At 37.0% G+C, this 15,995-nt stretch overlaps 1 protein-coding gene across 4 annotated transcripts in view; it reads left to right on the top strand.

Moving 5' to 3' along the window:
• Window positions 1-15,995, top strand: part of SMARCA2 (SWI/SNF related, matrix associated, actin dependent regulator of chromatin, subfamily a, member 2) — a 120,128-nt gene that overhangs the window by 47,192 nt on the left and 56,941 nt on the right. For 3 of the 4 annotated variants that reach the window (XM_037372839.1, XM_037372838.1, XM_037372837.1), the window contains 9 exons: window positions 1,633-1,803; window positions 5,789-5,840; window positions 7,279-7,411; window positions 7,626-7,686; window positions 9,194-9,294; window positions 9,591-9,738; window positions 12,931-13,094; window positions 14,811-14,877; window positions 15,419-15,529. In XM_037372839.1, coding sequence (XP_037228736.1) covers window positions 1,633-1,803; window positions 5,789-5,840; window positions 7,279-7,411; window positions 7,626-7,686; window positions 9,194-9,294; window positions 9,591-9,738; window positions 12,931-13,094; window positions 14,811-14,877; window positions 15,419-15,529 — 1,008 coding nt within the window. Of the gene's footprint in view, window positions 1-1,632; window positions 1,804-5,788; window positions 5,843-7,278; window positions 7,412-7,625; window positions 7,687-9,193; window positions 9,295-9,590; window positions 9,739-12,930; window positions 13,095-14,810; window positions 14,878-15,418; window positions 15,530-15,995 lie in introns of all 4 variants that reach the window. The other variant, XM_037372835.1, reaches the window with a different exon arrangement.

Raw genomic sequence — 15,995 nt, 5'->3', positions numbered from 1 at the left:
TATGTCTTACCTTTAACATTTAACACAGTGCCATAAGGATGCAGAGTTGCCAGAATGACTCAGAGATATGGCTTATCTGGTGAATCCTGTCTCTGATAGTGACCTGTGTCAAAGATGAAATAACATCAGAGTGGAAAGATAATAGATGATTATCTGCCCAAAAGAAAATTCTCTTCTAACACCTAAAAGAAAAAGATTTGTATTGATATTGGAAAAATGACTAAGTGCAAGTTCACATCCAGCTCCGATGTTCTTCCTCTGGGTATGGGCTACCTGCACTACATGTTCTTGAAAAATCATCTCTGTAGGAGACATCTGTTTGATGTGACTTCCTCCTCCCTTACCTGTCGTAGCTGCTCTAGATTTTCTGATCATTAGGCTGTGAGAGTAGGAGATATTTAGAATCATAGAGTCCCTGAATCCCAGCGTCACTCAGGCTGACAGGGAGTGCTCTAGTCCAACGACCTTCCCAAAGCAGTGTCAGATCGAGTTCAAAGCAGGTTGCTCAAGGCTTTTTTCAGTCAAGTCTTGAAAACCTCTAAGGTCTGAAATGGTACAACTTCTCTGCCTGTTCAGGTCCTTCTGAAGTGTAGCCCAGCCCTTGCGCATATTGACTAGCTTCCCCTAGTTTCATGTCATCTGCAAACTTGACTAGGGTGTCCTCCATCCCTTCCTCTGGGTCACTGATCAAGATGTTAATATGCCCCAGGATTGACCCCTGTGATAATCCCTCTTCTTACTGTCTCCAGATAGTGTAACTCTCAGCCACCCTGGGGAGAAGGACTTGAGGGTATTGGTGGATGAAAAGCCGAATATGAGCCAGCAGTGTGAGCTCGCAACCCAGAAAGCCAATTTTATCCTGGGCTGCATCAAAAGAAGCATGACCAGTAGGCTGAGGGAAGTGATTCTCCCCTTCTGCTTGGCTCTTGTGAGAGCCTTGTGTGTTCAGCTCTGGAGCCCCAGCATAAGAAGCACATAGGCCTGCTTGCGCAGGTCCAGAGGCAGTCCTCGTAGATGATCAGGGGACTGGAGCACGTCTCCAAGGAGGACAGGCTAAGAGAGTTGGGGTTGTTTAGCCTGGAGAAGGGAAGGCTCTAGGAAGACTTTATAGCAGCCTTCCAGTACTTAAAGGGGGGCTACGGGAGAGATGGGGAGGGGCTCTATCAGGGAGCGTAGTGATAGGATGAGGACGTCTGTTTTACATAGAAAGAGGATAGATTTAGATGAGATATAAGGAAGACATTCTTTACTGTGGGGGTGGTGAGGCACTGGAACAGGTTGCCCAGAGAAGTTGTAGATGCCCAGTCCCTGGAGGTGTTCAAGGCCAGGTTGGATGAAGCTTTGAGCAGCCTGATCTAGTGGAAGATGTCCTTGCCAATGTAAGGGGGGTTGGAACAAGATGATCTTTAAGATCCCTTCCAACCCAAACTGTTCTGTAATTCTGAGATTCTGTGAGCTGTTAACATAAGTGTATGACCCTGTGAGCCTGATCATATGATCTTTACCCATCTAGTTGTCCCCCGATGCAGATCATAATGACCTAAGATAACACATGATTGTTGATAATGGGAGTAGGTTGGTGTTTCTTTGGAAGCATTTCTGTCATGGTTGGTGTCTATTTTGTATTGCTAGGCTGAAGATGAAGAAGGCTACCGCAAGCTGATTGACCAAAAGAAAGATAGACGCCTGGCCTACCTATTGCAGCAGACAGATGAGTATGTGGCTAACTTGACTAACCTGGTATGGGAGCATAAACAGGCACAAGCAGCCAAAGAGAAGAAGAAGAGAAGGAGAAGAAAGAAGGCAAGTAATTACAGCTGATATTTTTAGGCCATGTCTCCTTCAAGTCCAATTTTAATATTAATAAATGTAGAGATACCCAATTGACATACACATACCAAAGTATCTAAAGTCATTTACATGGCCAGATTCTTCACACTGAAGGAACTCATCTATCTCCACTGAAATATGTAAGAAATTTGCTATCATTAATTCCAAAGAAGGTGAAAAGGGGGCAGGATTAGAAAATCGTGGGCTGTTAACATTGATTCACTGATAAACTTTCTGTGCTACAGGCAAAATTGGCTGTGACATGTAAATTAGGATTGAAGTACCCAAAAAGGATCCAGTGGATCCAAAACATTGTATGCAGAAGATGGGAAAAGTCTGGTCTGTATAACTGTTTCATACAGAGTAACTTTTTTAAACCTCCACGTTCTACACTTGGCTCAGTCCATTTTGTAGGACCATTGGAAATGACTAGAGGGAAAGAACTTGCGTAGGTTTATTATAGCAAATGGGTATTCTGCCAATAGTATTATTCATAGCGCGTTCTTAACATTTAATTGAAGCTTTTCAAAATTGCCTTTCTTCATATGAAATATCTTACCTTGTGAGAGACTCTCATTGTGGAAACCGAACAGTGCTATTTTCAAAACAGCAATTGTGTGTGTGAAATAATCATTAACTAATGATATGTCATTTTTGTGACCTCTGAGTACCTTTCTTCTCTTGCAAGTTGAATAAGAGGATTTTTATAATGCTTTTCCATGCCTGATTTGCTATTAATTGTTAATGCAAATATAAACTTCATATTTACATGGTTTACAAGCAGCACTCTAAATATGCTAATAAATTCCAGCAAATGAAAAATTCTAATTTTGGAAATTAAAATATGCTCCATGTTTTCTCCTGTCCCTCTCTAAAACCTCCGTACTTTTTGTTGAGAGCATGTTCTTAACATAGGAACAATCCTTGCCTACAAAGTTAAGACATAACTTAAATGGGGTTGTTGACCTACATTACCAGTGAGAACAGACCTGATTTAATGTATGGAATTTTCAGTAGAGATAATCCTTAATGAGATAGTGTCTGAAGTAAATGCACTGCTCTAATGAAAAATACTAATTCCTTCAGCAATTTCTATGTCAGTTTAGCTGAAGTATGTATGAGGAACACAGAGTCTTTTCTGGCCATGTCAATAGAGACATAATTTTCTGTCACTGAAGTAAAGGGAAATATGCCCCACAAATATTCAGCGCTTATAAATATCCTAGTCTAAAATGTAAAGGAAGATAAGCAGAAAAAAAATCTCAGCTCTGTCTTGATCATCTGTAGATTTTTGTTTGTAATTAAGTTATTTCCACCAAGCTTTTGTTCAGCTGTCAAGGATATAGGAATGTACATAAATATTATTCTTTGTTTTAATTTATAATTCTCTGAATTAGTTGTCCGTGGCTGCAGCACTCATTGAAATTGGTGGGCACTGTGTCTTTTTCCAAGTCATACACTTCTAATACACTTTTATGATTTGCAGTCCATGTAAACACAGTTTAATCTACTAACACACATAATTAAATGTCTTGTACTTAAAAGAGATAGATAAAAGAGTTCTTAGGTTTTTCTCGTAGAAATAACAATGAGGCAGTAGGTGATGAAGAAGTACTTCTTGTCTTTGCCAGGCTCACATTATATAATATCCAAGTGAACCCTACATTCTTACAAGAACAAAATTTCAGCTTAGTCCACTTTTTCTCTGCGATACAGCTTGGAGAATTTTAATGGTAGATTTTCCCTTTTTGCTTTTTTCACATTCCTGTATTTGTGTCTTCTGTCTCCTACCTCCTGTTCAGCTAGTGTTCCACATTCTCACTGCAGTCATGGATAAATAAAAAAATACTCCAGATGAAATTTTCATCTGATAGGATAGTTTAACTTGCATGTTGCTATGCAGCCTTTCACCTTTATACATAGGAGTTTTTCCTGTCACTATACAGAGAATGAAGAAAATGTAGCTTTCTACTTCCATAAAATTGGTATTTCCTTGTCAAGGATTAAATTGTCAAGATTAAAGACGTGTTTGCATAGCCCAAAATATAAGTGCGAGATATCTGTCATTATTTACATTTATCTCCTTTGTAGCATAGGTTTGTGCTTTCCAAAATGTTTGTTAACTATAAGTCGTAAAAGTTTCTGCTCTCACAGCAAGATCTGATCTTTGCACAGTGACTAACACTGATGCTTACTGTTCATTTGTGGTGGTGTGTTTGAAACACCACGTAGATGATCAGGGGACTGGAGCACATCTCCAAGGAGGACAGGCTAAGAGAGTTGGGGTTGTTTAGCCTGGAGAAGGGAAGGCTCTAGGAAGACTTTATAGCAGCCTTCCAGTACTTAAAGGGGAGCTACGGGAAAGATGGGGAGGGGCTCTATCAGAGAGTGTAATGATAGGATGAGGACATCTGTTTTTTGTTTTGAGTTGTAAAGTCCTTTCCATTGATTGGAACAATTATTGTATGTTAGAGGGCAGTGTCATGTGCAAAAGAATGGACCCCTCTCCTTTTGTTTATCCAAGATAAAAAATACCCTCACTTGATGTAACTTGTTCAGCCAAGACCAGATATGTGGTACCGTAATTTATTCTGCCCCTCTGTTTAAACTCTTCAGTTTTGGTAAAGTTCCTTTCTTTGTCAGCAGACACATCTGCTGCCCAGGAATGCTGAAGAAAGTAGTCTGCAAGCTTATTGCATTGGGCAGGACCAATGACATTTGTGTAGCTCAGTGAAGTATTTATAAGCCTCAACTGCAGGTTATTTTTTGTATATTAAAAAACTTAATACTTCATAAATATTTTAAAAGTTTTAGACTAGAATCAAGCTTAGCCAGATTTCCATTTTTGGTAATACTAGTGAAAGGGTAGAACAAAGGTAATTAGGCATGTGTCCAGAAGTAAAAAGGCTATGCAAAACGAATAAAAATAAACTTTTTTAAAATGTAGAATTGACCCGTATCTGCTGCTGCATATTCATTTGAAGTTCATGCCTTGGGAAATGGACTTTAATGGCAAAGACAAAGGCTCAAGGCTTGATCTGAAGTGGATATTGAGGATCATCTCCATATTCGGAAGTCAGCTGTTCCTGAAGTATACTTCTTAAAAAAAGAAAAAACTGGATTATCTGAATTTATCACACACATTAATGATACTTGGTGTTGTTTATCTATAAAACACAATTTAAGAGATCTGGTCTTGTTGTTAGTCTGATCTGTTTACATTGGTAACCAAAATAAAACTGTGCCGTAGTACTACAAACCCAGCACTGTGACAGGAGCAGAAGTTGTATTCTATACTTTCTTGCTCATTGTCAGAATTGTTTAGGAAAATTCCAATTCAAAAGCAAACTATGTCTTCCATTTTCAAATACTATCCTGACATTTTTAAGTAGGGTAAATGAGGACAGACTTTGATGAAGTTACTGCTTATTTCTTGCGGGGGTGCCTGGCGAGAAAAAAAAAAGTATCTAGCTTACTCCAGTTAAGAACTCCAGCATTCTTTTCGTTTGTAATTTGAGTAATTGTGGTCTAGACTTTATTGAGATATAGTGCAAGGAACGCCCAAAATACCCATTCTCGTTAGTTGTCAGACACCCCAAAATTGTGTCCATACTCGAAAGTGCCTACACCAATATACAGTTTGTGATATATGGTAACACCTCTGAAATGGAGATTAAAGCACTTTAGAGGGGAATGAATGTAAATCACATGAAAAAATAATTACTATTTTATTTGTATTAGCACAGTCTGTAAGCAACTGAGCTTTAGGTCAGACCTACCAGGTAGTAGTTCTGACCTAGCTCTACCTATATTCACCCATGCCTTAAATTACATGCATCCCAGGCTATTCAGAAATGGAATGAAACGTATTCATGGTCCAAAATGCTTATATTATTTAAAGTGTTCTCTCTATGCTTGTAATCTGACTGTGATATTTTCACTTCTTTATTTGATGTAGAAGGCCGAAGAAAATGCAGAAGGAGTGGCATCTGGTCTTGGTCCTGATGGAGAGTATGAATTTTACAGGGTAGTTTTTTTGGTTGGTTTTTTAAAACTTTCTAGTGATTGTTCTGTATGCCATTGCTATAGCTTAAAAAAAAAAAAAATCATGACCACAAATGTTCTAAGAAGAGCTGTTTATGACCAGAAATAAAATTTATCTAGATTAACATTTATACTAGCCTGTTTCTATTCAGAAAGTTGAAGACTAAAAAAATTTTTCTATCACTGAGTATGCTGAAGAATCCCTCTTACCTTTATTAAATGCTTAAGCAGTCTGGTGTATACATAATTTACTCACTAAAATGAAGTTATAAACACTATATATTCTAGCTTTTCATTTTTGTGAAATATATTGTTGACATTGCACATAATTACCTTTCAGAGACAGGACAGACTATACTATTGTGATGGCTTAAGAGATCTGAAAGTTCTTTCTTCCTCAGAAGCAAATGGAAATAAGTAATTTTTCTGTGTCATTCTTTGAATAATTTTTTCATTCAGTACAGAGAATGTGCTGCCTCATGAAGAGCTATTTTGTCAATGTCATTTTCTGTTCCATCTTATTTTTATATAAAACTTTGAATTGTATTATTGTTTTACTTTTGGTCTTTTTTATACTTGCAAGTGATACTTCTGCTGATTAGTTCAAAATTATAGCAAAATCCTTTAATATAGTTACCGTTGCACAAGGAAAATGCAGCTAATGTTCCTGTAACTTCATTATCTATGGAAATGGAGTACATTTTATACTCTATCAGTCACTGTATTTTTAACTGTTCAGAATTATTTTTTCTTATTCACATATATGTACTAGGAAAAGATTTCAGTAGAAGCGGTAGTAGAAGGCAAAATGTTTTCAGAGAAATCTGTGATTGAACAGGGCAAAGAAATAACAGAATTAATTATGCTACTCTGGTTTTGTTAGAGCACCAGAATAAGTAAAAGTTTCTGTTATTGCAGATGCTTTATCAGCTTAATTGAAGAAGTGAGGACAGTGAATCTTTAAAATAAGCATTCTTTACTTAAAAAGTTAGCTAAATTGTAACGTCCTTGTTTCTCCATGTAAGAGAAAAAGTCATAAGGTTAGCGTATGCTTTCTTGTTACAGATGTGTATTGGTATAAATAACAGAATTAAATGCCTATAAACATACATACCTTGTGTCTTATTTCACAGAAGCCAACAGTGTATTCTTTTCCATGCTGGTCTTGTTAATTTATTTGTAGTACTGTTATGTATTTGTAGATGTCACATAGACTATGCTACATACAGAAATACTGTGACTCAGCATTTGCTTGATAGCTATGTGAGAAGGTGTGGCTTCTAATAACAAAACTACACTGCTTGTTCAGATCTGGAATTTTGAAGGTGCTATTAGTTCTTTTAATTGTATATGACCAGCGTGAAATTCAGTTGCCTTATGTTATAAAATTTCATTTTAATATTTAGCCCATAGATGAAAGCAGTCAGATGAGTGACCTTCCAGTCAAAGTGACTCACACTGAAACAGGCAAAGTTCTTCTTGGACCAGAAGCACCAAAAGCAAGTCAGCTGGATGCCTGGCTGGAAATGAACCCCGGGTAAGTAGTTAGGATACAAGTAGGCTGCTTTTTCTATTTACATTAATATTTTTCATAGGCTTCTCTTAGTTATTCTTTTTCCTTTTTTATCTCCCCTCCCTTCCTTCCCACTCCCCCCTTCATGTATTATGTGTAAACTGAATACGAGATCTAGTGAATCTAATCCCTCCTCTTGTTATCTGTAATTCATAATCTTTCTGTCATCTTTTTACAGCTATGAGGTTGCTCCCAGGTCAGATAGTGAAGATGAGAGTGGCTCTGAATATGAGGAAGAGGTATGTATCTTTAAAAAAAATAATGCGACCAGTCGCACAGTAAAAAAAAATAATTACTTATTCTATGTGATTTTCTCCTCTTTTTCGTAAGGAAGGAAGGGAAACTGGTAGCAGATGTGTAGGTGTTTTAAGAATAATACAAATAGGAAAATAAACTTAATCAAATTCTTTCCAGTTCAGAGCAGTTGCCCTTTTTATATGCCATATATGCCTAACGGGTAATCAGAGTTAGGAAAAATAAATATTTTACTCTGACTGTTAATGATCATTAACCAGAGAATATAAGCAGATTCCAGAAAAGAGTGTTTTGTGGCATTGTGCTGAATGAAGTTAACATCTCTAATGTCTATGTATTGGAGCTTTTATTGGCAATCTTGAATAACACAGTTATTTATTATGTTTATTGAAATGTTTGGGATTATGTCAGGGATTTAGGTTCAGACAGTTCAGGACAAGCTATTTGATTCAGTATTTTAATGGTGATTTAAATACTATTATTACAAAAAATCTAAAAATAATCTTAAAATTAACACACACAAAGATTCCAGCCCTGCAGGATCATAATGTTAGATAATATAAATAATCAATACTGCCACTTGCATAGCATTTTTCAGACAAGTACTTTCTAAAGGAGAGGAAAACTGAGAAATGGAGAAGGACCGTGTTCAGTCAACAGGCTGGTAGCAGACTGAGGTATAGAATTCAGATATAAGTCCAGCAGGCTTTACAATACTAGACCAGTTGACCACTGAAACTGACTGGACTGTATGATGTTAAGGTACATGCCTTTGTAGGACTAATTAGTGGTAATGTAATTCTGCAAGACTTGTAGTATTAAGATAGGAAGGGAGGGTCTGATACCTGTCAGATTCTAGAAGGAATGTTAAAAGAGGTGTGCCCACATTTTTAGCAGACTCTTCAGCAGCAGTGTTTTCTAGGGCTGGCGAGTTCATTCTTAGGAAAATACACTTGCAGAAATCACAGCAGTATTTTTTTTAGCTTCATAAGTGAGATTTTAAATTGTTGGTTATCAGTTGCAACTGTAGCCAGAGACTTAAAAGTTATTTTTAAAAAAGTGAAAAAGTGGTGTGTTTTTCAAAAATTAAGAACCTAGAACCCTAAACCAGCAGTTCTTGGCAGTTTTTTAAGCTTTATTAAATTATCACACAACGGGAATATGATATAAACATATATATGGTATTGGAATCCTCTTCATGAATGCAGTAAACCCAATAAGGCTTTTAAAAGTAAGATGTGAAAAGGGAAATTGCTTCTTATTTCAAAGTATCATGACTTCCTTTTGGTTAATGCGTGTCAAAATTTACCTTCCTGTTATGCTGCAGTGCAATTCTGTTGCAGAATAGGTGTAAATTGAACTTTGTGCTTCAGGTTTCTGTCATAAAGCATTAACCAATGAAAGCTACCAATATGTGAATGCCAGTTGAAAGTATGACTTAGGACAATGCTGCACTTCCCAGGACCTCTGTTCTTTTTCTGTATTCTGTAGGATGATGAAGAAGAATCAAGCAGGTTAGAAGCAGATGAGAAGATACTCCTGGATCCTAACAGTGAGGAAGTTTCTGAGAAAGATGCAAAGCAAATCATTGAGTGAGTGTTCTTTATATGCTGTTTTCTGTTAGGAATTGTGATTTCTTACAGTGGCATTTCTCAAGAGTAAATTGCTGTAGATTAAAGGGAGTTGTGGTAGCTTCTCTGGCATGAACACCTGCAGGAAAAGGAATATGGTCATTTGGTATTAATTGTGTCCTACTTATAAAGAGCTTGCACCCTTTGGTGTACTTGCCATGGTTGGGGATTTGCACTTTCTTTAGACATACATATGTGAGCTGTGGTCAAAAAAGCTGTTTGTGGGAATTCACTTTAGTTCTTTTTCTGCTTTCTAGGACAGCCAAACAAGATGTGGATGATGAATATAGCATGCAATATAGTGCTAGAGGGTCTCAGTCCTACTACACTGTTGCTCATGCGATCACAGAAAGGGTGGAAAAGCAGTCTTCTCTTCTTATTAATGGCACACTAAAACATTACCAGGTGAGAAATCATTAAAGCATTAAAATATTTAAAATTTAGAATTATGCTCAACATTTCAATGTGGTATTTCAAGTGGCAAACTGAAAATGTGTTAAGAAATGCAAGATCTCTAGTAGGTTAGAATTTGGGAATTACATGGACAAAGCAATGGCCATTACCTATCATAGATAATGTTTCATACACACTGCTTGAATAACAATACCAACTTTCTGTATATACCTGTAACTTTTTTTTCATTGCAGACCAATAATATTTGGTTTGCTACCATTGACTGACCTGGAATTTCAGTTCTGTTCGTTGTTTTCATTTGTGGTGTGTTAACAATATTTTTCTTCTTCCAATGTTTAAAAATTTAGCATTTTATTTTTTAAGATCCCAGTATTTCAGTGCAGTGATAGATGAAAGTTGGAAACAAAATACTTTACTATGGAAACCGATGTCTCACATTCTTTACACACATGCATGGATTTAGTAACTAGGAACTTGTGTGCTGACCTAAGCTAGATTCATATATAATTGAACATGTCCTTGGCACATGTTTTCAACATTTCTTCTATTGTACAGCTTTATAGGAAACTCCAAGAACCTGTATCTTTTCTGCAGTCAGAACATTATTTCTACATCCACATACAAGAAAGAATAATACTTACTGAGATGTCATAAAGGTGTATTGTGTATCTGTCTCTACTTCCAGAGAACTAGGAAGAAGACTGTTTCCTAAGTACAAAGCATTACGATTACAGCCCCCAGCTTCCTGTGCTCCTTAGCATTGCCATCTATTACAGTAGCTTGTTTAAATAATACAAAGTTCAAGAGTTAAGGTGGTTTGTCTTTCCAAAGCATTTTAGTATGTTTATATTGGGTTCCTAACTGTGGGACATAGTGGGATAACAAGGCAAATGAACAAATGCTGATAACAAAAATGAACAAGAGTGTTCATACTGGGTGTACAGAAGAGAACAGGGCTGCTGTAGAGCAGGGCCTTAAGAGGTTTTCATTCACTCACCATATAAAGCCTTGAGCAACCTAGTCCCAAGGCTAGACCTGCTTTGGGCGGGGTATTGGCCTAGAGACTGCCTGAGGTCTATTCCAAACTGAGTAATCCCATGATCCTACTTGTTCACAGCAAAACTCCATCTGAATTTGAATTCTGTTCTGAATCCTTAGCACTTCCAGGTGTCTCACTGTGAGCCCTCAGCAGAGAGGAATATGTCATTCAGGGGCTGATTTTGAATACAATAGGTTAACTAACTTTTCTGGCACCACTGAGGAACATCATGACTAAGACAAGATAGAATCCGACCATATAGAGATATATGCCAGATTGTCAGCTATGATGCCCTTTTTATTTCTGCTGCCTCATTGTCAATATGTTATCCCCCTTGTGCACCCAGTGAAGCAGGGAGCCAACAGACACAGTCAAGACACCACCTTTACTGCATAATCATGATTCATTGTCTGGGAAAGTTTACCTGATGTACTAAATGAATAGTGTGTAACAGTACTAATTTGGTGGTCATATTGGCTTAAAGTGCTCATGGATGGGAAATTAAGATTGTGGTAATTCCTTTACTTCCTAAATTGTAATTACTTATGGAGCACAAAAATATTCTTAAATTATGCAGATCCGTGTTTTGCAATGCAATTTCCCTGTGTGCCACAAAGCAAAATAAAATGCAGTTACACAGACACTCATACAGGGCATGCCAGTTAAAGCAGGTCCTTTGGCTACTCACTATGATATCTAGCAACTGAATAATTAGATTTGTTCTTTGTGGTGTCTGTTCTATATATAATTGCACCAGAGGTAAGAGGTAGACTTGTTTAAGGAGCTTTATGTCAGGAGCATTGAGGCTTGGCTTTGGTTCTAGCAAGAATGTTCTTAAGGAGACTGTTCTGTGACTCTCTCCTTCACTTCTTGTATTTCCCTGTCCTCTAGATTTTACATACTTCTTCCTTCTCAACTTTTTTTTCTGATTTTCCATGTTTCTTACTGTCAAGTTTGGTCAGATTGTCTCTTCCTTCATAGCGGTATATGTCAGTGGAGAAAGTTCAATGACATAGAAGAGACAGTTTTCTTATTCCCAATTCTTAAACTGCTTTGAAAGTGGGACATAAAGGTGCAGAACAAATTCAGAACAAACTCTTGGTGGCCTGAGTATTTCATAACTAAACAGAAATCAGTCAGCAATGTACATACATAGAGCTAGTAAATTGGCAACATTATTTTGGATACTCTCTTATAGGAGCAACAGGTTACTTCAAGCATATAGTGTTTTCTCTCTGAATTTTCTTAGGCTTCTTAATTTACTTCTCTCTCCACACGTGGGACACAGCAGAAGTCTGGGTCTTAGAAGCGAACACTTACTTTGCACTTGCATCAGTAATGAGATACACAGATATGTGGAAGTCTGTGTGACAAGGGAATGATCCGAGTCAGTGCTTTCTAGCAGTATTCCTTGGAATGTGAAATTCTCTTATGTAGACATTTCTTAGCTACAGTACTCTGGCTTCCTTCTGGCTCTGGGATTTTCTGCAGAAGGTGTAACTGAACAAAGGGGGCCTACTCTGACATGTGAAGGTCTGGACAGCAGACATAAATGGATGTGCTCCATGAGTTTTAGCATACCAGTGATGCAATTGGCAAGTGTGAAGCTTACATGTTTTGCCCAGACTTGATGGATTTGGTTTTGAAAGATTTTAATTGACACAGGGAAATGCCATGAAATACACACAGAAAGTATTACATGTGTTAGTACTGAAATTGAAGAACAAACTTATGATGTGAAGTGTTTATCAGCCTTACATGTGAGTGCCTGTGTTGCTTTGTATGCAGTACACAAAAACCTCCATCTATGAAATCTGACTTCATATTATGGGCTTTGCTAAACAGGAGTGATGATTTCCATATAGCTGTTACAAGAAATGTAACTTGTTTTGTTTTATTGTTTTTTCTTGTGGTTTGGTTTTGGTGGTTTTTGTTTGGGTTGGTTTTTTGGGTTTTTTTTTTTGGTTTTTTTTTTAATTTTTTGTGGCGGGAAGGTGTTAAGATAGCTGGGGATCCCTGTGCATATAGTATTATTAAAGGAAATTGAACATCTAAGTAGGCAGGGACATCAGAACTTTGGTTCTGTAGTACTGGTATTAATTAGTGTGGGTTTTAATAACTGAAACTACTGCCCTTCATTTCAGCTCCAGGGACTGGAATGGATGGTTTCGCTCTATAATAACAATCTGAATGGAATTTTAGCTGATGAAATGGGCCTGGGAAAGACAATACAGACTATTGCACTCATCACTTACCTGATGGAGCACAAAAGACTCAATGGCCCCTATCTCATCATTGTTCCCCTTTCGTAAGTAAAGGTTCCCTCTCTGTTAATCGTTCTAAGCATTGCAGATGTGTGTTCTCAATACACCAACTTGTTTTTCAAGTAATGATACTACCAGAGATGCACAGTGGCATTACACTGAGCATGTAGTCAATGTTTACTTTGACATTTCTTCTCACGTAATTGTCTGGCTTTGGAAGGGTGAACAGAAGGCTGATAAAGCGCTTGATGCCGTTAGTTTCTGTCCACTCTTTTCGCAAGCTCGTAGTGAATTTACTGTAATTCACTCTTAAGCCACAAGAGGGGGATATTTTTTTCATATTACAACCGTGCGGTTCCCCATACAACTTATAACTGATATTAAAAATCTGTTGCTTAATTCTTTAAACAACTGGCACCTTGATGATACCAAGTAGTCATGCTTTAATGAGGTTGGATGATCTTTTAAGTACTGTTTAACTAGCCCGGGACGTAGCTTTGGTGAATGATACTCACACTTTGGTCAGGTGTCCAGTTCATGATTGTTTATGGTGCTTCCACCTTTTGCTTTTCCTTAGCTTTCCAAGATGCTGCTTGTTTTATACATTTCTCTTAATGCATTTTCCTTTCTCCAAAGGTGAGGTGTGGGTTTTAGTGATTTCTAGTGCTGTGTTTAAAATAAAAACTGTCAGGCATTATAAAACTGATGTAGCATATTGAGGGGTTGTTTGCATATTTTTGTAAGTGACTTGATTGATGTGCAGAAGCTCCCTGGCCTTTTGTTAGATAATTTGTCTGCTAGTTGTGCTGAGCGTGCAAATGTGTTGTAGGACTGGGATAAATTTTATTCGTGGCCATCTCTTTTGATTTCTTTTGAGGTATCTTGTCTTCTGGCTGCGGTAGTAACTGATTGACTAACATAAATACCACAGCTATGCATAATTATATGAATACAAATTATGAGATCTAGTGTGAAAAGAAGTGATTGGGAGAAGAAGTATCTATACAAGTAATACAAAGTTAAAAATAAGGGGGAAATGTCATTCATGTTTGATTTCACATGGGCACAGTAAAAAAATGTGATTTATTTTAAGTTCTTGGTAATTATTTTTCTTATGTTCTAAAAGAAAGCAGCAGAAATTACTTTCCTGCATGTATTTTAAAAGCAGCCTTTCCCTGCCTTTTCTTAATAGCTGGCACTGTTGTCATCACAGGTCCAGTAAGAGAAATTAAAAGAAAACAAGGCAAGCAACTGAAAAAACTCAAAGTTATTTTTTGCTGCTATATCATGATAACAACTAGCCTAGCTATTAAAACCTAACTGTTGTGATCAAACAGCAGAAACACTGTGCAAAAACAGACCTGTATAGTGGCACTGGGTGGCATTATGAGTAGTTTTACTTGAGTAGAACACAGATGAACTAATCAACTTCATGAGGCTGTATCTGAAAAATTGTAACATCAGGTTTTGGATGATAGGTAGTATAAAAGAACTTAAAAATCTGATTTTTGTTCCTTTGTTATCATTTTAATATGCTCCAAAATACCAAGATGCATGCAAAATACTACTCTGAATTGCTTTCAAAGAGGCCCCTGAATGTGAGCTGAAAACACTTTTTTCTGTTTACTACCTTCTCAGAGTTGCTTGTATTTTATTACAGTATATAAAAGGCATTTTTGAAAATACACTTGGAAACATTTATAAAGTATTACCTGCCAATGCTGAGATATATTACGTTTTCTTTATTATCTCTATGATAGGACTTTATCCAATTGGACATATGAATTTGACAAATGGGCTCCTTCTGTGGTGAAGATATCTTACAAGGTTTGATTTGCTTTTTATCTGATTATAGAGTTGAAGGAATGAGAATAGAGCCAGTTTTAACACTGCCTCTGCATACATTTCTAAACTGCTAGCGAAGTTTTGTCATGTATATCAGGTACTAAGCAGTATCATAAGACTGTAATAAACTGTAATTACTTTCACATAGTGAAGTGCAGAATCAAATTGTTAATTATCACGTTGCAAGGCTTCTGATAAGAGTAATACAAATGATATCTGCTTCACATTTTATACATAGCTGAATACTTTGCTCTTTGCTCACTATAGTAGTGTTATGGCCAAGCAATTTGTAAGGAGGCTAGACTGCTAGCTACATGTTTCCAGTGCCCCATAAACAGAGCTCTACAGTCTAGTAGCTGTTTAGGGAAAGTACTCTGAAGAAGTTTGGAATGCATTGATGTATTGTTTGCAGTACTGTAGGATTACAAGTTCATGTGGTTGCTCTTTATCTGCTAATTCATAAAAATTATATACTTTCTTCATTAGAAGAAAGAATAACTATTCACTTAGCTCTCTCTTCTAGGGTACACCTGCAATGCGCCGCTCACTTGTTCCTCAGCTTCGAAGTGGAAAATTTAATGTTCTTTTAACTACTTATGAGTACATAATAAAGGACAAACATATCCTTGCCAAGGTAATAATGACTGTCATCTCTTAGCAGCAAGACCTTCAAAACATGTTGAAATAGTGCCTGGCACAAAATGCATTTTTGTTTTATAGGGAAGTCCTGAGCTGTTGTTCTGTCCTTCAACAGAAATGAAACCTTTCATTTACTTTTCTATTACTCTGTTTATGATTGGACTTCTCAGTCACAGCTCTTCTCCCTGTAAACATCAGAATTTCCTTGAATGTGGCCAGGACAGTAATTCCTTTGTGTAATTCTGTCAGTACTATATACCTGCCAGTCCTTGGAAAAACATTGCTTTTCTACCCTCTGCTTAATGGCATTTTACCTAATCTGCAGTCCTGACTTTATTTTTTTTCCCACATTGTTTCTGACTTGAAGCTCACTTTTATTAGAGCCTTTCCCGCTGTGTGGTCACTTTTACCCAAATGACTGTTACCTGTATCATCAGTCTGGTATCCAGAGTCTTTACCAC

The sequence above is a fragment of the Falco rusticolus genome, chromosome Z (genome assembly GCF_015220075.1).
Source record: "Falco rusticolus isolate bFalRus1 chromosome Z, bFalRus1.pri, whole genome shotgun sequence".
Classification (NCBI taxonomy): domain Eukaryota; kingdom Metazoa; phylum Chordata; class Aves; order Falconiformes; family Falconidae; genus Falco; species Falco rusticolus.
The sequence above is the reverse complement of the archived record's forward strand: the minus strand, read 5'-3'. Positions and strand labels throughout refer to the sequence as shown.